Source organism: Scomber japonicus, chromosome 5 (genome assembly GCF_027409825.1).
Source record: "Scomber japonicus isolate fScoJap1 chromosome 5, fScoJap1.pri, whole genome shotgun sequence".
In the NCBI taxonomy this organism is placed as follows: Eukaryota; Metazoa; Chordata; class Actinopteri; order Scombriformes; family Scombridae; genus Scomber; species Scomber japonicus.
In genome coordinates this window covers 29282786-29299474 of record NC_070582.1, presented here as the reverse complement: position 1 = coordinate 29299474, position 16689 = coordinate 29282786, and the positions used below count along the sequence as shown (strand labels likewise).

The window sequence follows — 16689 nt, the reverse complement described above, 5'->3', positions numbered from 1 at the left end:
CATACATTCAGCAACACACACTGTGAGTGCAAGAGTCTGTAAAATATTGCAGTAGTATATTGCACAGATATATAAATGGCGTTTTTAAAGTGGGTTGCAGAGTCACTGTGTGTTTATTGGTAGTCTGAATGGCTTTGGGAAAGAAACTGTTCAAGAGTCTGTTGGTGCATGTTTTTATAGACCTCTACCACCTGAAGGTCAAAGTAGTGGTGATAATGTTCTTTGCTCTGGAGTAAAGATATATATTCTATAAAGAATATATTGTAATACCACAAATAAATGTATTTAATGCAGTTATTAGTCAAATTTAACTGGGTACATTTACTTGTTAATTGAGTACTCGTACTTTAATTGACTATTATTTCCATGTCATGCTTTATAAATGTATACTCTTACTTCACTTCATTTCATACATTTTTACTCCACTACACACACTTATTTGACTGCTTTAGTTACATGTAACTTTGCAGATTAACATTTTACACACACATCATATGTTCAGTTTATAAAATATTATACATTTTAAAAGATCAAGCTACCAAACAGTGTTTAAATGTATGCCTCCCTAATGGCTGCAATGTTTAAATGCTGCTTGTATATTAAAGCATCTTTTACTGAAATAAAAAAATTGTATAAGATGAGATTTTATTGAAATGAAATGTGCAGCTACAACTTACATTATTTATAATGCTATATATAGCATTATATATAACATATACAATATAACGTGTGTTTTTTATTTTACTTAAGTAGACAATCTAAATATTTATTGCACCACTGATTGCTACCTAAATGCAGGGTTCATAAATGATTTACAGGGAAAAAAGCAAACAAATAAAATACTTTGGGGAAAAAATGTAAACATTGGATATTAAGAGGAAAAAGTACAAATTGTAACAAAACTGTCATTATATAGTAATTGAGGACATCAATAGACAGTTGTAAAGTGTCTACTATTAAGGATTTAATGAGCTACACTGATTTTTTTATTTATTTCCATCATTATTACAGGATTACTATATATTGTATTATTAATATAACATACAGACATATGGACACATACCGTATCTTGTGACATACATACTCTGTGATGCGTTCAGGTTACCGTATGTTTTTGTTGCTAACGCCCCTCAGAGGAAAGCGCTGATTGGTCCACAGTGCGCCCCCTCCTCCCCCTCCCCCTCCCGTGCTGCGGAGCAAACACTTTTCTAACGGCAGCTGTATCTTATCAGTCACCGAGTGTCCGGGCCGGTACTGTTTAACCGGGGTTCAAACTGACGCTTTAGCTCCAGTAAAAAACTGTTGTAGCTTTTCCGGGGCCACGTTTTGAATGTATGTCAATCGAAAGCCTGCCCTTTCCCCCGCCCCCTGTCAAACGGTAGGAGGGCAAAAAAACAAGAACAAGCAGCCAGCGGTTAGTTTACCTTTTGAAGTGGCTGTGCGCCGAGTGCTAACTTTTTACTAGAGTTTAAATGACTGTTAGCTCACCGCGTTAGCTCCAAAATATAACAGCTCCGACGACGCTGAAGGCATTTTGTAGCTGCTTTTTTCGACTCCGGAAACGTTAGCTTCATCAAATATGGTGACTTTGTCATCGGTAATGAGACCCCTGGCTTCTCAGCTACACCGACAGCTCGTAAGACACGCCAAGAGTCACCGAGTAACGCCCGTCAGGAGATGCAACCTCACGGCGTGCTCCAGCAAATATGTGCTATCTCAGAGTAAGTACACCACTCATTTCACTTAGACGTGCATTAAGCTGTAACACAATGCCTGCTGTCTTTCTAGCGCGTCCACACAGCTGCTCATTGTCTCACAGCTTCAAAGAGCACTTTTGAATGTCAAACATGACAGTGTGTATGTGTGTGTATCAGCATGTCGGTGGGTGGGGGGGTTCTGGGTCTTCATTGTGGCCCCTGAAGCCATTCATTGTGGGTCACACAGCAGCATCGCTTTAATGGTCACTTTTGTTGTCATCTGAAAAACGTGCACTGCGAGCACCGGAAAGCTCGGACTGGACTTTTCCCACCGCTGGAGATGGAGTAAATACTTCTCTGTAGATGGCGCTGTGTTTGAGACAGACCACCAGCTCCAGGTTTTCCAGGAACATATTGATCTTCCTGATCACTGCACCATATAGGGGCCCTACAAACCCTTTGACCTACATAGCAGTCTGTATGTTCACTCAATGCATATATGTAGTGTCATGCTTGCAAATGCACAATTTCTGCATGTGATAGATGGTGCACGATTGTTATCTTGTCACTCTTTTTCTCTATTGTTTGATTAGTTGATTGATCACTATCTCCCACAACCCAAGATGCACCCTAATATATTCAGTTGACTATCAAAGGACTAAAGAAACTAGAAAATGTTCATATTTAAGAGGGTGGAACCAGATTTTTTTTAGCATTTATTCTTACAAAATGCCTCCAAATGATTAATCTTATCCATATTCTTCACTGTGCAGTTGATAAACAGGTTGTGCACCACCTCAAAGGAATTTATTCCCTTTTTAAACTTTCTATGAGTCATTGTCTTTCATTTAAAATGCAAACTGGATATTCAAGATGCTCGAACTCGCCCGACGAGTCCCAACAGCTTCCTCACCACACCCATCAGCCCGAAGCCGCGTCTTGTTAAGCATCTCATGTCAAACACAACCGCAAGGCCACAGGCATAATGCTGTCGTGAGTGGAGAAGTCGCTCAATGCCACACGACTTCTATGTCAATAAAGAGTTCATATTTAACTTTAACAAGCTCGTTGTTCAGGACCAGCTGGTCAGGGCTTTTCTGAAAAGGGCTTCTGGTTTGGCTTTGACGTGGTCTCTAAGAAATTGTGTTTCTTGTCAAGCCAGTGGCAAAAACACATTTCTACTTTTGCCCAACATGCCATCATAATAATGAGTTTGTTGCAACTAAACCAACTATTACAACATCCTGTTTTCTAGGATTGGCCATTTCTGTTGGTTGTAATAACAAGTTAATAGTCGCAAGCTTAAAACTGCAGCCACATTGTTAAAATAAGCCAACTGGGGCAGCAAAGATGAACCATATAGATAGTTAACTGACCTCCAAATTAGAGACAAACAGTGAAATGGATCAGCTAAACATTCATCACAGTTTATTGACGTCTTGTTTCAACTTTGACCCATTTCAACATTTCAGGTGTGCTCGCTTTGCGTTTTACCTCCAAATAAACTGATTTAGGTCATGTGGATGTTCTGCCCACTCGTGTTTCTCACCCTGGCAGACGTTGTTGTTGTTACGATGAGGTTGTAAATCCAGTCTTATCATGGCCGCACCTACAGAAACAACTTCCAAGGTGTAATAAACTTGAATCATCCTCTGAAGAGACAATTAACCTAAATGATAGAAATACACAGTGTTCTTCTTACTCCTGGGTTTATCTGAACATGCAGGTAGTTTCAGCCTTAACTGGGTGAGAGATCCACGTCTTGTTTGGATCAGTGGACAGTAGTCGCAGTGAAAATGCTGAGTAGTCCTTTTAAGTACCATGATACTGACTCTGCATGTTTTAGCCAATTTGCTGTGAACCATACTGTATTTACATAATTGTCAACCAATTTCCAAAGCATGTACTAGTGTTTTAATATAGTTCTTTTTCATCATGTCTTACATTTATCATCCAGCCTTTCAACACAACACAAAAATGAATTATTTTCCATAAAGTAACAAAAAATAACAATATCAGTACCAATCCAACTCTTAAAGTGATAACGATACCTATTGAGTCCTTTATTCAATATCCATCATGTGAACAGAAGTATTAAATTGAATGAAGTGCCACCACTCCTACACATTGTGATTTTTACACAAATGCATTTTGAAAGTCTTCAAATTATTCATATTTATTAAATACAGAAATGCTCAAAATCAGCATGTGGGTCACAGCACACATCACACACACGTATAAATCCATGTATGTGTGGATGTGTGTTATACTCTGGCAAATAAAAGTCATGAAAGTGTGATGACTGTCTCCTTACAGAATACTTAAGAGGAAAAATGCTCAAAATGCTTCAAACCTTTGGAGCTTGCATTGATTGACTGTGAGCAAGTCCATATAAATATCATATTTTCTAGCTCTAGGTGCTAAAAGGATGGATTGCAGGTATCGTTTGATGGGAGACATTTTAATACTTCTTGGTATTGATTTATTTCAGTCGATACTTTTAAAGGTATAGAGTACCAATACCCAGTCCTAATTTTGATTCATTATTATTTATGTGTAGTGTCAGATTTTTAAAGGATAGTTTCATACATGACCATAACAACATCCAGTTCCTTCTACTACTAATAACCTATCATATTTATGAAGTTGAGCTATTGCCCAGTCCCAGAAGCTGCTAAATTAGAGCCTCAGACGATTTAACATTATTTACCTGTACCTTACCATCCACAGTGTACAACCATAGACTGTATATAAGAAAGTGTACAACCCAACATATTCCCACACACTGCTTTTCAGATGACTTGGGGTCATAACTATCCCTTCAAGGCGGCTGCTCTGCAAGTCATCCATTTTCCAAACAATACATATCATCAGCTTAATGTACAGATGGGTCAAAAGGGGACATACTATAACCTGCAAAACTTTTAGAGCGCCCACTGCTGGATGAGATGGCAAAGAACAAAACAAACCAAACCAGTCTAATGCGCTACAGGTGATATTTTTAGATTTGAATGGGTTACTTATAGTTGAATAAGATTTTTTTCATGTCATGTTTGAACATTGAATAAAAAGTGACAGCCTGTGTGGTTTGAGTGAGATAAAGTGGATTTCTTAGAAAGTTCTTGTCTCTGTAGTGCTGAATTCCTTAGTTTTTCCTTAGTCAGCATTTCCTTGTTGAGCTGCAGCAGAGGATTAGTGACACAAAGAAAGACTTTCTAACAATAAAAGGCTGTGGTGTTGTAAGATGTTTGATCTGTCTGAGTGAAGTTAAACTGATGAACTTTAGATTCTCTCTTTGCATCACTTACACTGAAAACACACCTGTTAAAGGACTTATTACAGCCAACAGTAAACATGTCAGTGTTCATATGAGCACTCCTTAAAGCTTTCATTGTTAGTAAAATCAGTGAAAAGGTGCAGGATGGATATTTGCTGCTGGAGTCCAACCTGTGCCAGATTGGGGAGTTTCAAACCCCACACACACATACACACACACACGCATTTTGCATTTGAAAACCAGAAAACACAGCCAGCATTTCCAGACCTCTTCACACACTCTTATCAGTTCCTGGTTTGAGACTCAGAAGCAACCTCAGTGTGAGTCAGGGCAGCTCAGAACAGCTTCCCAGCTGACAGTTGAGCAATGAGCAACAACAGAGTCAGGCTGGCCAGCTCCCCCAGGAGGAGTCGCTGAAATCTGATGAAGATGAAGGTCATCTCCCAGTCAGACCTGTTCAAGCTTTGCTCTCAGCGGAAAGCTTTAAGCCCCGTGCTTGATGAATAGAGAGGGAAAACAACAGACCGCGCTGCCTTTTGTGCTCTCTGACGGCTTCACAGGAAAGAGACGTCTTTCCTGTAGATCTGAGTGTGGAAAGAGATTTTTATAAACATTTTTTTATGTGTGCAGTTAAAGTCGACTTATTTTTTTTTTTAGCATTTGGGTGACTTTCAAGAGAACGAGGAAGTAAGAGTTTAGTTTTGGGTAATTAGAAGTCAGGTCCCTCCACAGACGTTGGCCCGAGCTGCCGATTTTGACCAGCGCAAGAGGTCCTGGTCTGATTCTCCCGCTGTGGAGGAGAGAGCTGGGGGCGTGCCAGGACATTCCGCGTGTCACTTTCTGTACAGCCGGCCCACTTCTCTTTTTTTTTATTTTGTAATTTCCTTTAAGGAAAGGAAAAAGAAACTAAGCGGACTAGAAGGAAGTACTATTGCTCACTTACTCCTTTTTTCATTCAGTCACTCCAGAGAGACAGACGTGGATTGTGTGCCTGTTTGTTTGTGTGTGTGTGTGTCTGTGTGTGTGTGTGTGTCCATCTAGCACTCTCACTCAAGTTTGATTCATTTCTTATGAAGCAACTTTGATTTTTTTTTCAAAATGGACTGTTTAAAAATGAAGGAAGCAGCAGAGTACAACATGAAAAGTAGGTGTCAGCATTTTCTCCTCATTTGACCTTCAGACGCTACGACTTTTGTTTCGTTTTCTATTGTGATTTTTCTAACTTTTTAAATCTCCTTCATCTCTTCTCCCCTCTTCCTCTTCCAGTGCATCCCATGTGGCAGGGACCCCTGGCGGTACCCGGAGGCGACCGTCAGTCTCCCATTGACATCGTGGTGCGGAAGAGCGTCTTGGATACACAGCTCAAGCCCCTGGTCACCGACTACGACCCCCAAACCTGCCAGCAGATCTGGAACAACGGCTACTCCTTCCTGGTGGAGTACGACGACACATCAGACAAGTCCAGTAAGTCCACAGACTCTTTTGTCATTCATTTCACGATTTGTTCCATCTCAGTTTCACATTAAGAGTCATGTTGGTAGATTTAGAGCAACTCAGCAGTTTTCCCCCCTTAAAAAAAAAAAAATCAGATTACATTGACAGGACCTCACAAACAGAGGAATGCATGTTTAGATCTACACAAGGGGATAATCTCCTCCTACACCACCTCCTTTATGAGCCCTCAGTGTGGAGGAAAGGCCAGTAATCAATGCTACACTGAAAACCACAACCGCCACGTGGATCTGCTGACTGTCATGTGACCTAACTACAGACTTTTGGTGTAATTACCAGGGCCGCACTAAAAAAAACACAGCTACTTTTGCAAACCACTGCAACTCCTAAATATAGACATATTTTTATCTTATTTGGGTATAATGGTTTTAGAGGCAATTTCACAACCATGGCATGCTCTCAGTTTTTTCCATTATGAGCTCAGTGCGGTGCTGAGAGAACACAAACAGCTTTACACAGTATTCTGTTACCACCAGTATAAACACAGAAACAATGGAGGGATCTTAGAATGACAGCAGGTATTAAAAGTTGATTCTTTATTGACTCCAGCATGTTTTGATGCAGTATATTCTTATTATCTGTTAATAGCACTGCTGACATTGATAAGCAGCTAAGAGGAGCAATAAAAAGTCATTGCCTTCTGGTTAATTGTGCACACTAAAGATAATGTTTCCTGGATGTTTCTGCGTCAGTGTCACTACAGCATAACCTGTTCCTCAGCAGATGTCCTTTGTGTTTGTGTTTGTGTGTTTGTGTGTGTGTGTGTGTGTGTGTGTGTGTGTGTGTGTGTGTGTGTGTACGTGTGTGTACGTGTGTGTACGTGTGTGTACGTGTGTGTGTGTACGTGTGTATGTGTGTGTGTGTGGGGGGGTCATTTCCTCCTTTGTGTGGTTCCAGAACAAATGCTTGACAGTTATAGATGTGTTTCTTTGTTTGTCTTTTTCCCTTCCTCGGTTGTAGCGCTGAAAGGTGGACCCCTGCAAGACAAATTCAGACTGTGTCAGTTCCACTTCCACTGGGGGGAGAACAACGCCTGGGGGTCTGAGCACACCTTGGACAGGAGGCTGTTTCCTGCAGAGGTACCACGTCTGTCCTGTAGCATGCAAACACAAACATATCACATGACACCTTTGGGAAATGTGTTTTTAGAAGACTGTTATCACATTTGAGGCTCATACAAGTGTGATGTGGAAGCTTGAAGGCTGCAGTGCACAAACACTGTTAATTAACTTTATAGTGAATTAGCAGATGTCTTGTATCCAGCAGTGAAAATCAGAAATTTACTTTTACATTTTCATACATTGTTGATTTTTCAATGAGAGAGAAGGAGTAGATGTCAATTTAAGGATTTAAGGTCATCAATAAGGACGCAATATCAGCAAGTCATCAGTATCTGTCCATAAAAGCTTTCAAATGAATTATCAGCATCGGCCTGAAAGAAACATTTCTGCTGATGTGACCTCTTTTTTTGCCTTTTCGCCTCCTGCCTGTGCTTCCCATCAAACTGTTTCACCCTGACAGCCTCGCTGCTTCCTCCACAGGCTCCACTTTACTCAGCTGCCCACCAGACCCGCTGCTTCCTCCCACTTTAACCTGAATAACAAACTGGTACTCTGTACTCTGGTTGCATCCACACAGAGAGCCGGGGATAGCTGGCTGTGCTTTCCTCCAGCAATGCTGCAGCTAACACTTCCCCACATCCCCTCAGCTAGCCCCGGCTCTCTGTGTGGATCCAAACCGGAGCACCAAGACCCAGTTGGTTATTCCGGTTAAAGCAGAGAAGAAGCAGCTGAGTGAAGTGGAGCCTACAACGGAAGCAGCAGGATCGTCAGGGTGAAACAGTCTGCAGAGGAGCTGCTGTGTTTGGCTGCACAGATAGGAAACCGCTCGACTGACAGGATGTACTACTCTGATTTAGAAAAAAGACTTCTTCTTTTTGCTTTATAACGGAGGTTGGAAACAAGCGTATTAAATGATTCCACTTTCTGTTTCAGAGTGTGCACCAGAGATTAAATTCTACCCATAATCCTGTCTGTTTTATAAACTGTACTGCTCCACCTGCTCTGCAAGTTCATTAAAGTTATTATTGCTGAGCTTCCTGAGCTTCTTAGGTGTTTCCTTAGTGAAATCTATAATTGCATGTATAGTAGTCTCCTCAGTTAGGTGGTAAAAAAAAGTGCATTTAACAATATTGGCCAAAAATCTATGGAAAATAGAAAATATTGGATATCAGCAAAACGAATCCAATATCATGCATCCCTAGTAACTGAAATCAGATGAGACAGTAATGATTATCAGAGCAGAGTATTTTTATTTATCTTAAAACATGCCTGGGCAAGATAATGAATTCCCATGCTGATATTGGGTTGCTGCAGCAATAGACAGTCACATAAACACTACACCACAGAAAGTAGTAAAGTATGAAGTGAAGTATGAATATATAAATGTGTTTCAGGCCATGGAAGACTTCTGTACTAATATCTTTCCTAAAAGATTGGTGTGATTGAAGTGACTAAAAGACAAGACAATATTTAGGTAATGTTTTATACCATATAGGGGAGCGTCTGATGCAGTCTCACTGAATGGAAAAAGTCAGATATGCAGCACAAGCCAGCCTTAATTCACACTTAATCTGCAGTGACTTTCCACAAGACCACATTTTCTTAAAGGTTAAAAGAACAAAATCCAACTTTGCACCATCTGAACAGTGTAAATGTTGACTTAGTTCACAGACACTTTTCTTCTATTCATGCCCCTCCGCCCCTTTGAAATGCATGGAAAAATACTGATGGTATCAAGTGTTGTGCACGAGTGCTTTTATCAAACTGTGTTAGCGATACTCCTCCTCCTCCTCCTCCTCCTCTGTTGGCTGTATCGCTGCTATCAGACATACATCTGCAGCCACAAGCTTCAATTCAGCCTGCAGACGTATGCCTGTTTTTCACTTCAACTTTGTGTCAATAAAACCAAATTCAAACATTAAGTGTGTGTGTGGCAGCAGGTGGGACCACAGAACATCTATTTTCGTGTTTTTCCATCAGCTTAAGCACAATTATGTAATGGGAAGTTCCACTAACTCACTATCTGTGTGTGTGTGTGTGTGTGTGTGTGTGTCTGCAATGTATGTCCTCTGCCAAACCCTTATTGGCGGTGCTGGGAATGTGTTCACGTCATGGTTGTTTCTCATCACTCAGCAGTCTTTGTGTGTGTGTGTGTGTGTGTGTGTGTGTGTGTGTGCGTGCGCGTGCCGAGGATCAAATTACAGTCCTGACTGGCAACTTTGTTCCATCTGTGCATGTGAATGGCCTCTGTGTGTGTGTGTGTGTGTGTGTGTGTGTGTGTGTGTGTGTGTGTTTAAACATATGGTTTCCCACAATTTCAGTACACGTTACTTAATCTACAATTACTTTAGCACTGCCATTGCTTGAACTGTGTTTATTCGATCTTCTATGAATATAATAAAATTCATTCATGATGCAGATTTAAAATAAGTCAGTGAACAAGCAAAGAAGGTAGAGAAGAAGAAGAAGAATTAGAGTGTCATTTGGAGGACACAGGGTGGGTTTGGGATCAGGCCTGCAGGGATTAAAAAGATCAAGGTTATAGATTACACTCACTGGCTTCCACACAAGCTCATGATGTGTTTACATACTGTGTGTGTTTCTCAGCTCCACTTGGTCCACTGGAACTCTGACAAGTACAGTCTGTTTGAGGAGGCAGTGATGGAGGACAATGGGCTGGCTGTGATTGGAGTCTTTCTTAAGGTACACACACACACACACACACACACACACACACACACATATACATACACTTTGAAATCTCTGAAATAAGCACAGGGGAAACAATGATATGAGTTCTGCATTTTGTTTATCAGACCTGCATGTGTGAGGAAGCTTGCTGTATATGTTACGTGCTTTATGCAGCATATGCGGGTTTGCACTGTGGCTCCAATCCAGATTAATGTCTAATCCTTGTGTAGGTGGGGAAGAGACACGAGGGGCTCCAGAAACTGGTAGACGCTCTGCCTGCAATCAGACACAAGGTTAGTCCACATATACAAACACACACACACACACACACACACACACACACACACACACACACACCACAATGTTAAGATGATGTGTAACGTCTGTGAAATGTTCTCCAGTCCAGCAACCAAATACTATATATTGACCCTTGTTAAAATGTGCTTCACTGAGTCCATTCAAAGTCTGGTAATGAACGGGGGCAGCACTTCAGCAGAAGGTAGGTAGTAACGCTCTCTAGTGGCTCAGCAGAAGCACTACAGGACTCATCAGACTGGTCTCTCTCCCAGGCATCACAAGTGACAATGAGCTTCTTTCATTAAATAGTCCCAGCAGCTAAATCTGGAACAAACATTTAAAACACATTCCTGTTTTTGTGTCCACTGCATGTGAAGAAATTAGATTAAATCATATCAGCAACGGATTAAAGAGCACATGTAATATTTACAGGAAATGACGTACTACATAAATTGAGACTTTGAAGTACAGGAAATCAAACCTACGTCTGTTTTACACACATTATTGGTCAAGAATGTGCTACTTTATTTTATTTGCACATCTGTGGGTTTAACGAGGGCACAGTACGTCATATCAGTTACTCTTAAAAGTTATAAAAAGCTCTCATTAAAACATATTAATGTCTAGTTTTGTACTGGTGGTTGTACCATTTGAATGTGACTGAACTGAGGTCATAGTTGGGCCTTCTGTAAAACCATTGCTACCATACGGCTTGTTAATAAAAATGGATGATATGGTTGCTGTTTGTCCAGAAAGATGACAGCAGAAAAATACATGAATTCATAGATTTATTAGGTTATACTGACTTCTAATTCAATTTGCATCAGCACATTTTTAATTAACCTTGCATCCACATTGTAACAGGTTTCTGCCTCGGTCCTGCTCGTGTCTAGGCTTTAGCATAAAGCTGAATTCCTCTCACAGGCAGCTGAACTGACAGTGTGTGTGTGTGTTGTTCCTGATTGTTTGTCTCTCTCCGTGTCTGCAGGACAGTGTCGTCGAGTTTACCAGATTCGATCCCGCCTGCCTGTTACCCGCCAACACCGACGACTACTGGACCTACCACGGCTCTCTGACCACACCTCCTCTGACAGAGTCCGTCAGCTGGATCATTATGAAGCAGCACATAGAAGTCAGCCATGACCAGGTGTGTATGTGTGTGTGTGTGTGTGGGTGTGTAATTTGGCTTTCATGTTTCATCATCTTCTTAAAAAGAACATCACCAACTGCAGCCATTACTACTGTAGTCAACTTCATTTTGCACCTTATTTGATCAAAATAGGGCATAAACGCCTTTCTGAAAATGACACAGTCAGCTAAATAATTTCATCATTCTACTCGCCTTTTCCACTGGTAAGAAACTGGGATAGATTTTCATCTTTCACTTGGCATTGCTGCTCCAAATACTGCCGTGTTGACAGATGAGGACAGACACTGATGCATCTCTTCCCATCATCTGTGTGGTTACTAGATGATGGTCTAATGTTCCTGTGAAGCTCTGTTTATTGCTGTAATCATTCCTCTTGTTCATACTGACCATTAGAAGATCCCTTCATAATACACTTACAATGTTAGTGATGGAGGACAAAATCCACAGTCCTAGCTTCAGTTTCCTAATGAGTCAAATTAAGTAGATATGTTTCAATGTTAGTCTTTTTGGTGCCAAAGTCCCTCTTTTTGTTACTATACTTCCACCACAGCTCAACAGGGAAACACTAAGAGGGAATTTGATGCTTAAAAGACTGTAAATGTGTCAGATATCCACTTGATGTGACAGACTCAGACTGCTGCAGCCTCATATAAGCTTCACATCAACAAACCGTGGATTTCAGCCTCCATTATTTACATTTAAAGCACATTTTTCATAGTCAGTATGAAGAGTATGCAAGTTTATTTATGAGCCTGTTTTAAGACTTAAGACTCTCTCCCCTTCAGCTGGCAGTCTTCCGGAGCCTTCTGTTCACCTCGGCTGAGGAGGAGGTACAGAAGAGCATGGTGAACAACTTCCGCGTGCAGCAGCCTCTCCGGGGTCGCACCGTCCGCTCCTCCTTCACCCCCTTCCTGCAGGAGGCGCCGTCAGCCGAAGCCGACAAGCACACCCACTGACAGCGCCAGAACCAGAACCAGTACACACACATCCTCCCACACCACGACCACCCTCACACAAACACCAACAGTACGGTTTACTGCGTGTAACCAAACTCTCCAGAATCTTCTCATTTCTTTCAACATTGCAGATTTGAAACATTTAAGCTGAGAACATATTTTCCAGTAATGATAACGATTCCTCTGAGGAGCTTCAGTTACTCTCAGCACTGCTCCTCTAACACCAAAATGACAGTTAACAGTTTTACATGGATGTTGTTAGGAGACGTCTTTTTCTGCTTAGTTGAGATTTTAATTATTTTATTAATTATCAGTTTTTGTTGTGACTGACCAATAAGCAATAAGGGATGGTTGCCGTGGGGAAAATATGTAGTTTTACTGATTTTTAATTAACATGAATTATATTTATTCTAAATCTACAATTTATTGAGTTATTGTACGTGAGTTTGCACCTGCAGCTCAAGGAAAAAAAGAAAGGAGAAAAAAAGTGAGCGCTGAGCAGAAGGTGTAAACTCAGTTGTACTGTGTGCAGGCCACAGTTGGTACTTCCCGCTGGTGATGGTTTTATCCATATAAGGAGGCTGGAGCTGCTACCAGTTTACAGCACGACTCCCAGGAGATTTAACAGACTGGAGTTCTCATCTGGAAAGACACTCTCCAGATGAGATACAATACATACATATATATGTATCAAATATCAAGCTTTTTATACCACAATGTCACTTTTAAAATCTTTTACGGATGCTTGTTAGGTAAATGGCTGATTGAGTCATCAGTATGTTATTAAAATGAGCAGAATGTATGTTTTCTCAATCTGTTACAAAGAGATTTTACATTTTACAATACACACGACATTCAATATGTTTTATTGCATTTGTTTTTTAGAGTTTCTTTACTGTTTTTTTCACAGTAAACAAACTCTATTCAGCCTTGAATCTACATGTTACTATTACGCACAAACATGCAGAAACTGTAGTATTTTAGGACTATTCTGATTGAAAGGAGCAGTTCTTCTTCCATAACTCTGTCTTACTTCATTCTCATGTATCATAACCACAGTGCCTTACATGTTGTCTGTGTGAGACTCACTACTGTTGGTAGTTCCCCACCCCAACACAAACTGAGCATGTTCCACACCTGTTCTCTAGAGCTGCAGTTCAAACACAGCAGATGATGTCAGCTCACAGTAACAGTGGAGGCTGAGCGCATGTTTACTTCACCTCGTTCGTCTTCTTTTGACAGAAGTGAATCAGCGAGTAAAAGTAGAGCAGCAACAGCAGCAGAGTTCCTTTTTATCATCACGCTGCTGTGCTTCAGCTCAGTCAGCTCAGGAATCAGGCGAACCTGGACCCGCTTTAACATCCAGGTCGACTAATCGAATCAGATATCGAGAAGCTTCTGCCGTCTTCGTTCGTCTTGTCTGTTTTGTCAGTTTTCTGTCCAATCACGTTTGTATATCTTTGTGGAAATTACTAAAATGAATCAAAGTAACATAGGATAGGACAAACTAAAATCAGCTGTTTTGGGTTCAGGGGGAAAAAATGGTTAAAAGAATTACAAATGTTACGTTGAAATTCACAAAGGACACTACCATTAATAGCTGCGGTAGATACATACATTAAAGTATAGACAGTTGACACAGTGGGACCAACTGACAACTACACAGCAGCCTTTTATATCAGCCTGCCTGCTTCCACTATTTCAGCTACTTGCTCTAAAGTGCACTTGATCTACTTATCCAGAGCTTTAAAATCTCTAAACTGGAGATAAATCAAGCGCTCCTCTGTCTCTGTCTACATTTTGAACTTTATTCAGGATTTATTACGACAACACTGCAGACGCCGCCTCAGTTGCAGATGTCGCAAATTAAGAGCAAGACCAGGCAACCTCGCATCATATAACAAAAGTCTGGCATTGTGCTCGTTTCAGCACACACCCAGCAGACATGGCTCGAAGGTGTGAAGCTCACTCTGCAGCATTTTTGGGAAGAGAAAGAAAGATAAGAGGAAAGTAAGTGAGAGTGATGGAAAGTAGAAGAGGAAAGAAAGCATAACCAGTTCATCAGCCTAATTTCACATCTCTTGCTTTAACTACAATTGCACTAAAAACCATAAAAAGCACATCAAAGAGCATGTATATCCCACTGACCATAGAGCAGGGGTGAGAGGTCACGGTTGTCTTTCTAATCTCTCAGTAACAAAAGCAACCGTCCAAACTGGCCCTCCACCCCCCCCACACACGCGCACAGAGGCACACATCAGTAGCTCCTCTCCAGTTGAGGCCTTAGCATGAAGCCACGCACCGAATAGACTAACTGGACGCGTACTGAAAAGATGTGACACTTAAAGTGAAGCGCACCCAGTGACGTTAACGTGTCGCGAAGGCTGCAGGCTGGCTACATAAACAGCGAGAGGGGCCGCAGGTGGCAGGTTCCAGAAGATTCTTTGAAAAGCAGTCAGGATTTTTTTGCGCGGACGTCTGGGAATGTGGCATGCTCGCTTTATGAAAACAGATAATGCAATCGAGAATTTATGTTTGATGTATATTTTTTTAAAAACCACATGGAGACAAGGGACCCAGTACTGCCTTCATCTTGTACAGCTGTATTTGATGTATTTGAATCATACACCATGACTTGCCTTCATCTTTCATGACGTTTTATTCATGTTCAGCTTCTTTTTTTTTTTAAATGCCCTTTTGTTTTAATTTTAATGAATGTAATTATATATACCAATACAAATGTTAAATCTGTGGTAAATGTTTTGTCTAAATTTTCTTCTGTGTTAACGTTTATATCAGTGATACAGCATCAGAAATCCAGTGAAGGTGATTTTCTTCATAGATTGTTAAAAAATGGAGATGATGTTGCATGCCACTGCACCTTCAGGAACTCACAATCTTTCTAAAGGTTTAATATAATAATTCAGAATGTTGTCACCATGCTGTATTTTCTTCATGATGTTTTTCATCATCGCCTTCTGTGTCCCCATGTGCTGTTTTAGCAGGTGTGTGTTAGCCCCAGGCTCATTGAACGTCTATTTTTGTGTGTGTGTGTGTGTGTGTGCATGCGTGTTGTACACCGTATGCAGTACTTTATTATAGCTGTTTATTTGTTCAGTGGGCAGCTAACATTCCTGTCCTGTGGGGGCTCCACTAGGTCCATCTCCCCTCCCAGCATGCCTTGCTCCACCTGGATGCCTCTTTATAGGCCCCCATCCAGATGTGCAACCGGGAAGTGTTTTGCTTCCAGAGACCCCTGCTCTGTAGGGGAATGTAGAAAAAAAACAGTTGAAAAAAATAGAGTGTGTTGATTATATGATGTAGATGCAAAGATGATTTTAAAGAAACTGACATAATAATAGGTTGTGTACATAAATAAAGTCATGTGATGTAAAAAGAATGTATATCTGGGTTTTTGTGTGTGTGTGTGTGCCCCAATAAACAAAGTAAACATCTTTGTATGTATATATAAATTGTTTATTGGGACCATGCACAGTGTTAACTACACAGTTTAGTATGTGATGGACCGTACCATCTGCAGTCTCTTCAGTAGGCCAATATTAAAACATTTAACAGCACAATAACAAACAGTACAAAGACAAAAAACCACACAGGACACATGCAGAATACAAAGCTACACACAATAGCACATCACATATACTGTAATATGATTTAATTTAATTTAGTAGTAGGCAATTTATGTAGTTAAGTATTCAACAGAATGGAAATTACCTTCATTACAAATAAAGGTATATTTATATTTCATTTGGTGGAGTCCAGTTATATCGATCCTTATACATTAGAGTAGGAAACAAATGTAAATCTACGAACAAAAAGCTTTCATCAAGAACAGTGAGCATGAAAAAATGAGACTAGTGAGTGAGGACAGTTTGTCAGAGGGCATGTAGGCGACTCTGAAGTCACCTACGATGAGACCAAAATTGAGCCTTTTGGCCATCAGCATCCCTACCATGAAGCATGTTACCACCAGATCAGGGGGGAAATAAATACAGCAAAAGAAATGGAAAACCTGCTCCAGTCTGAAAGA

The 16689-nt window shown here is 40.7% G+C and overlaps 1 protein-coding gene across 1 annotated transcript; it reads left to right on the top strand.

The window, feature by feature from the left end:
• Positions 1-1225: 1225 nt before the first annotated feature.
• Positions 1226-16035, top strand: ca5a (carbonic anhydrase Va). Its single transcript, XM_053318976.1, has 7 exons — positions 1226-1721; positions 6241-6438; positions 7447-7565; positions 10155-10250; positions 10469-10531; positions 11524-11682; positions 12471-16035. Exons 1-7 carry the CDS (start codon positions 1580-1582, stop codon positions 12639-12641), a joined length of 948 nt encoding a protein of 315 aa, XP_053174951.1. The 5' UTR covers positions 1226-1579; the 3' UTR covers positions 12642-16035.
• Positions 16036-16689: the final 654 nt, after the last annotated feature.

Bases quoted from the DNA above. Each gene is read 5' to 3' on its own strand.
- ca5a (XM_053318976.1), top strand. From the start codon at position 1,580: ATGGTGACTTTGTCATCGGTAATGAGACCCCTGGCTTCTCAGCTACAC. The intron at 6,439-7,446 runs GTAAGTCCACAG...CCTCGGTTGTAG, and splicing joins CGACACATCAGACAAGTCCA to CGCTGAAAGGTGGACCCCTG. The intron at 11,683-12,470 runs GTGTGTATGTGT...TCTCCCCTTCAG, and splicing joins TAGAAGTCAGCCATGACCAG to CTGGCAGTCTTCCGGAGCCT.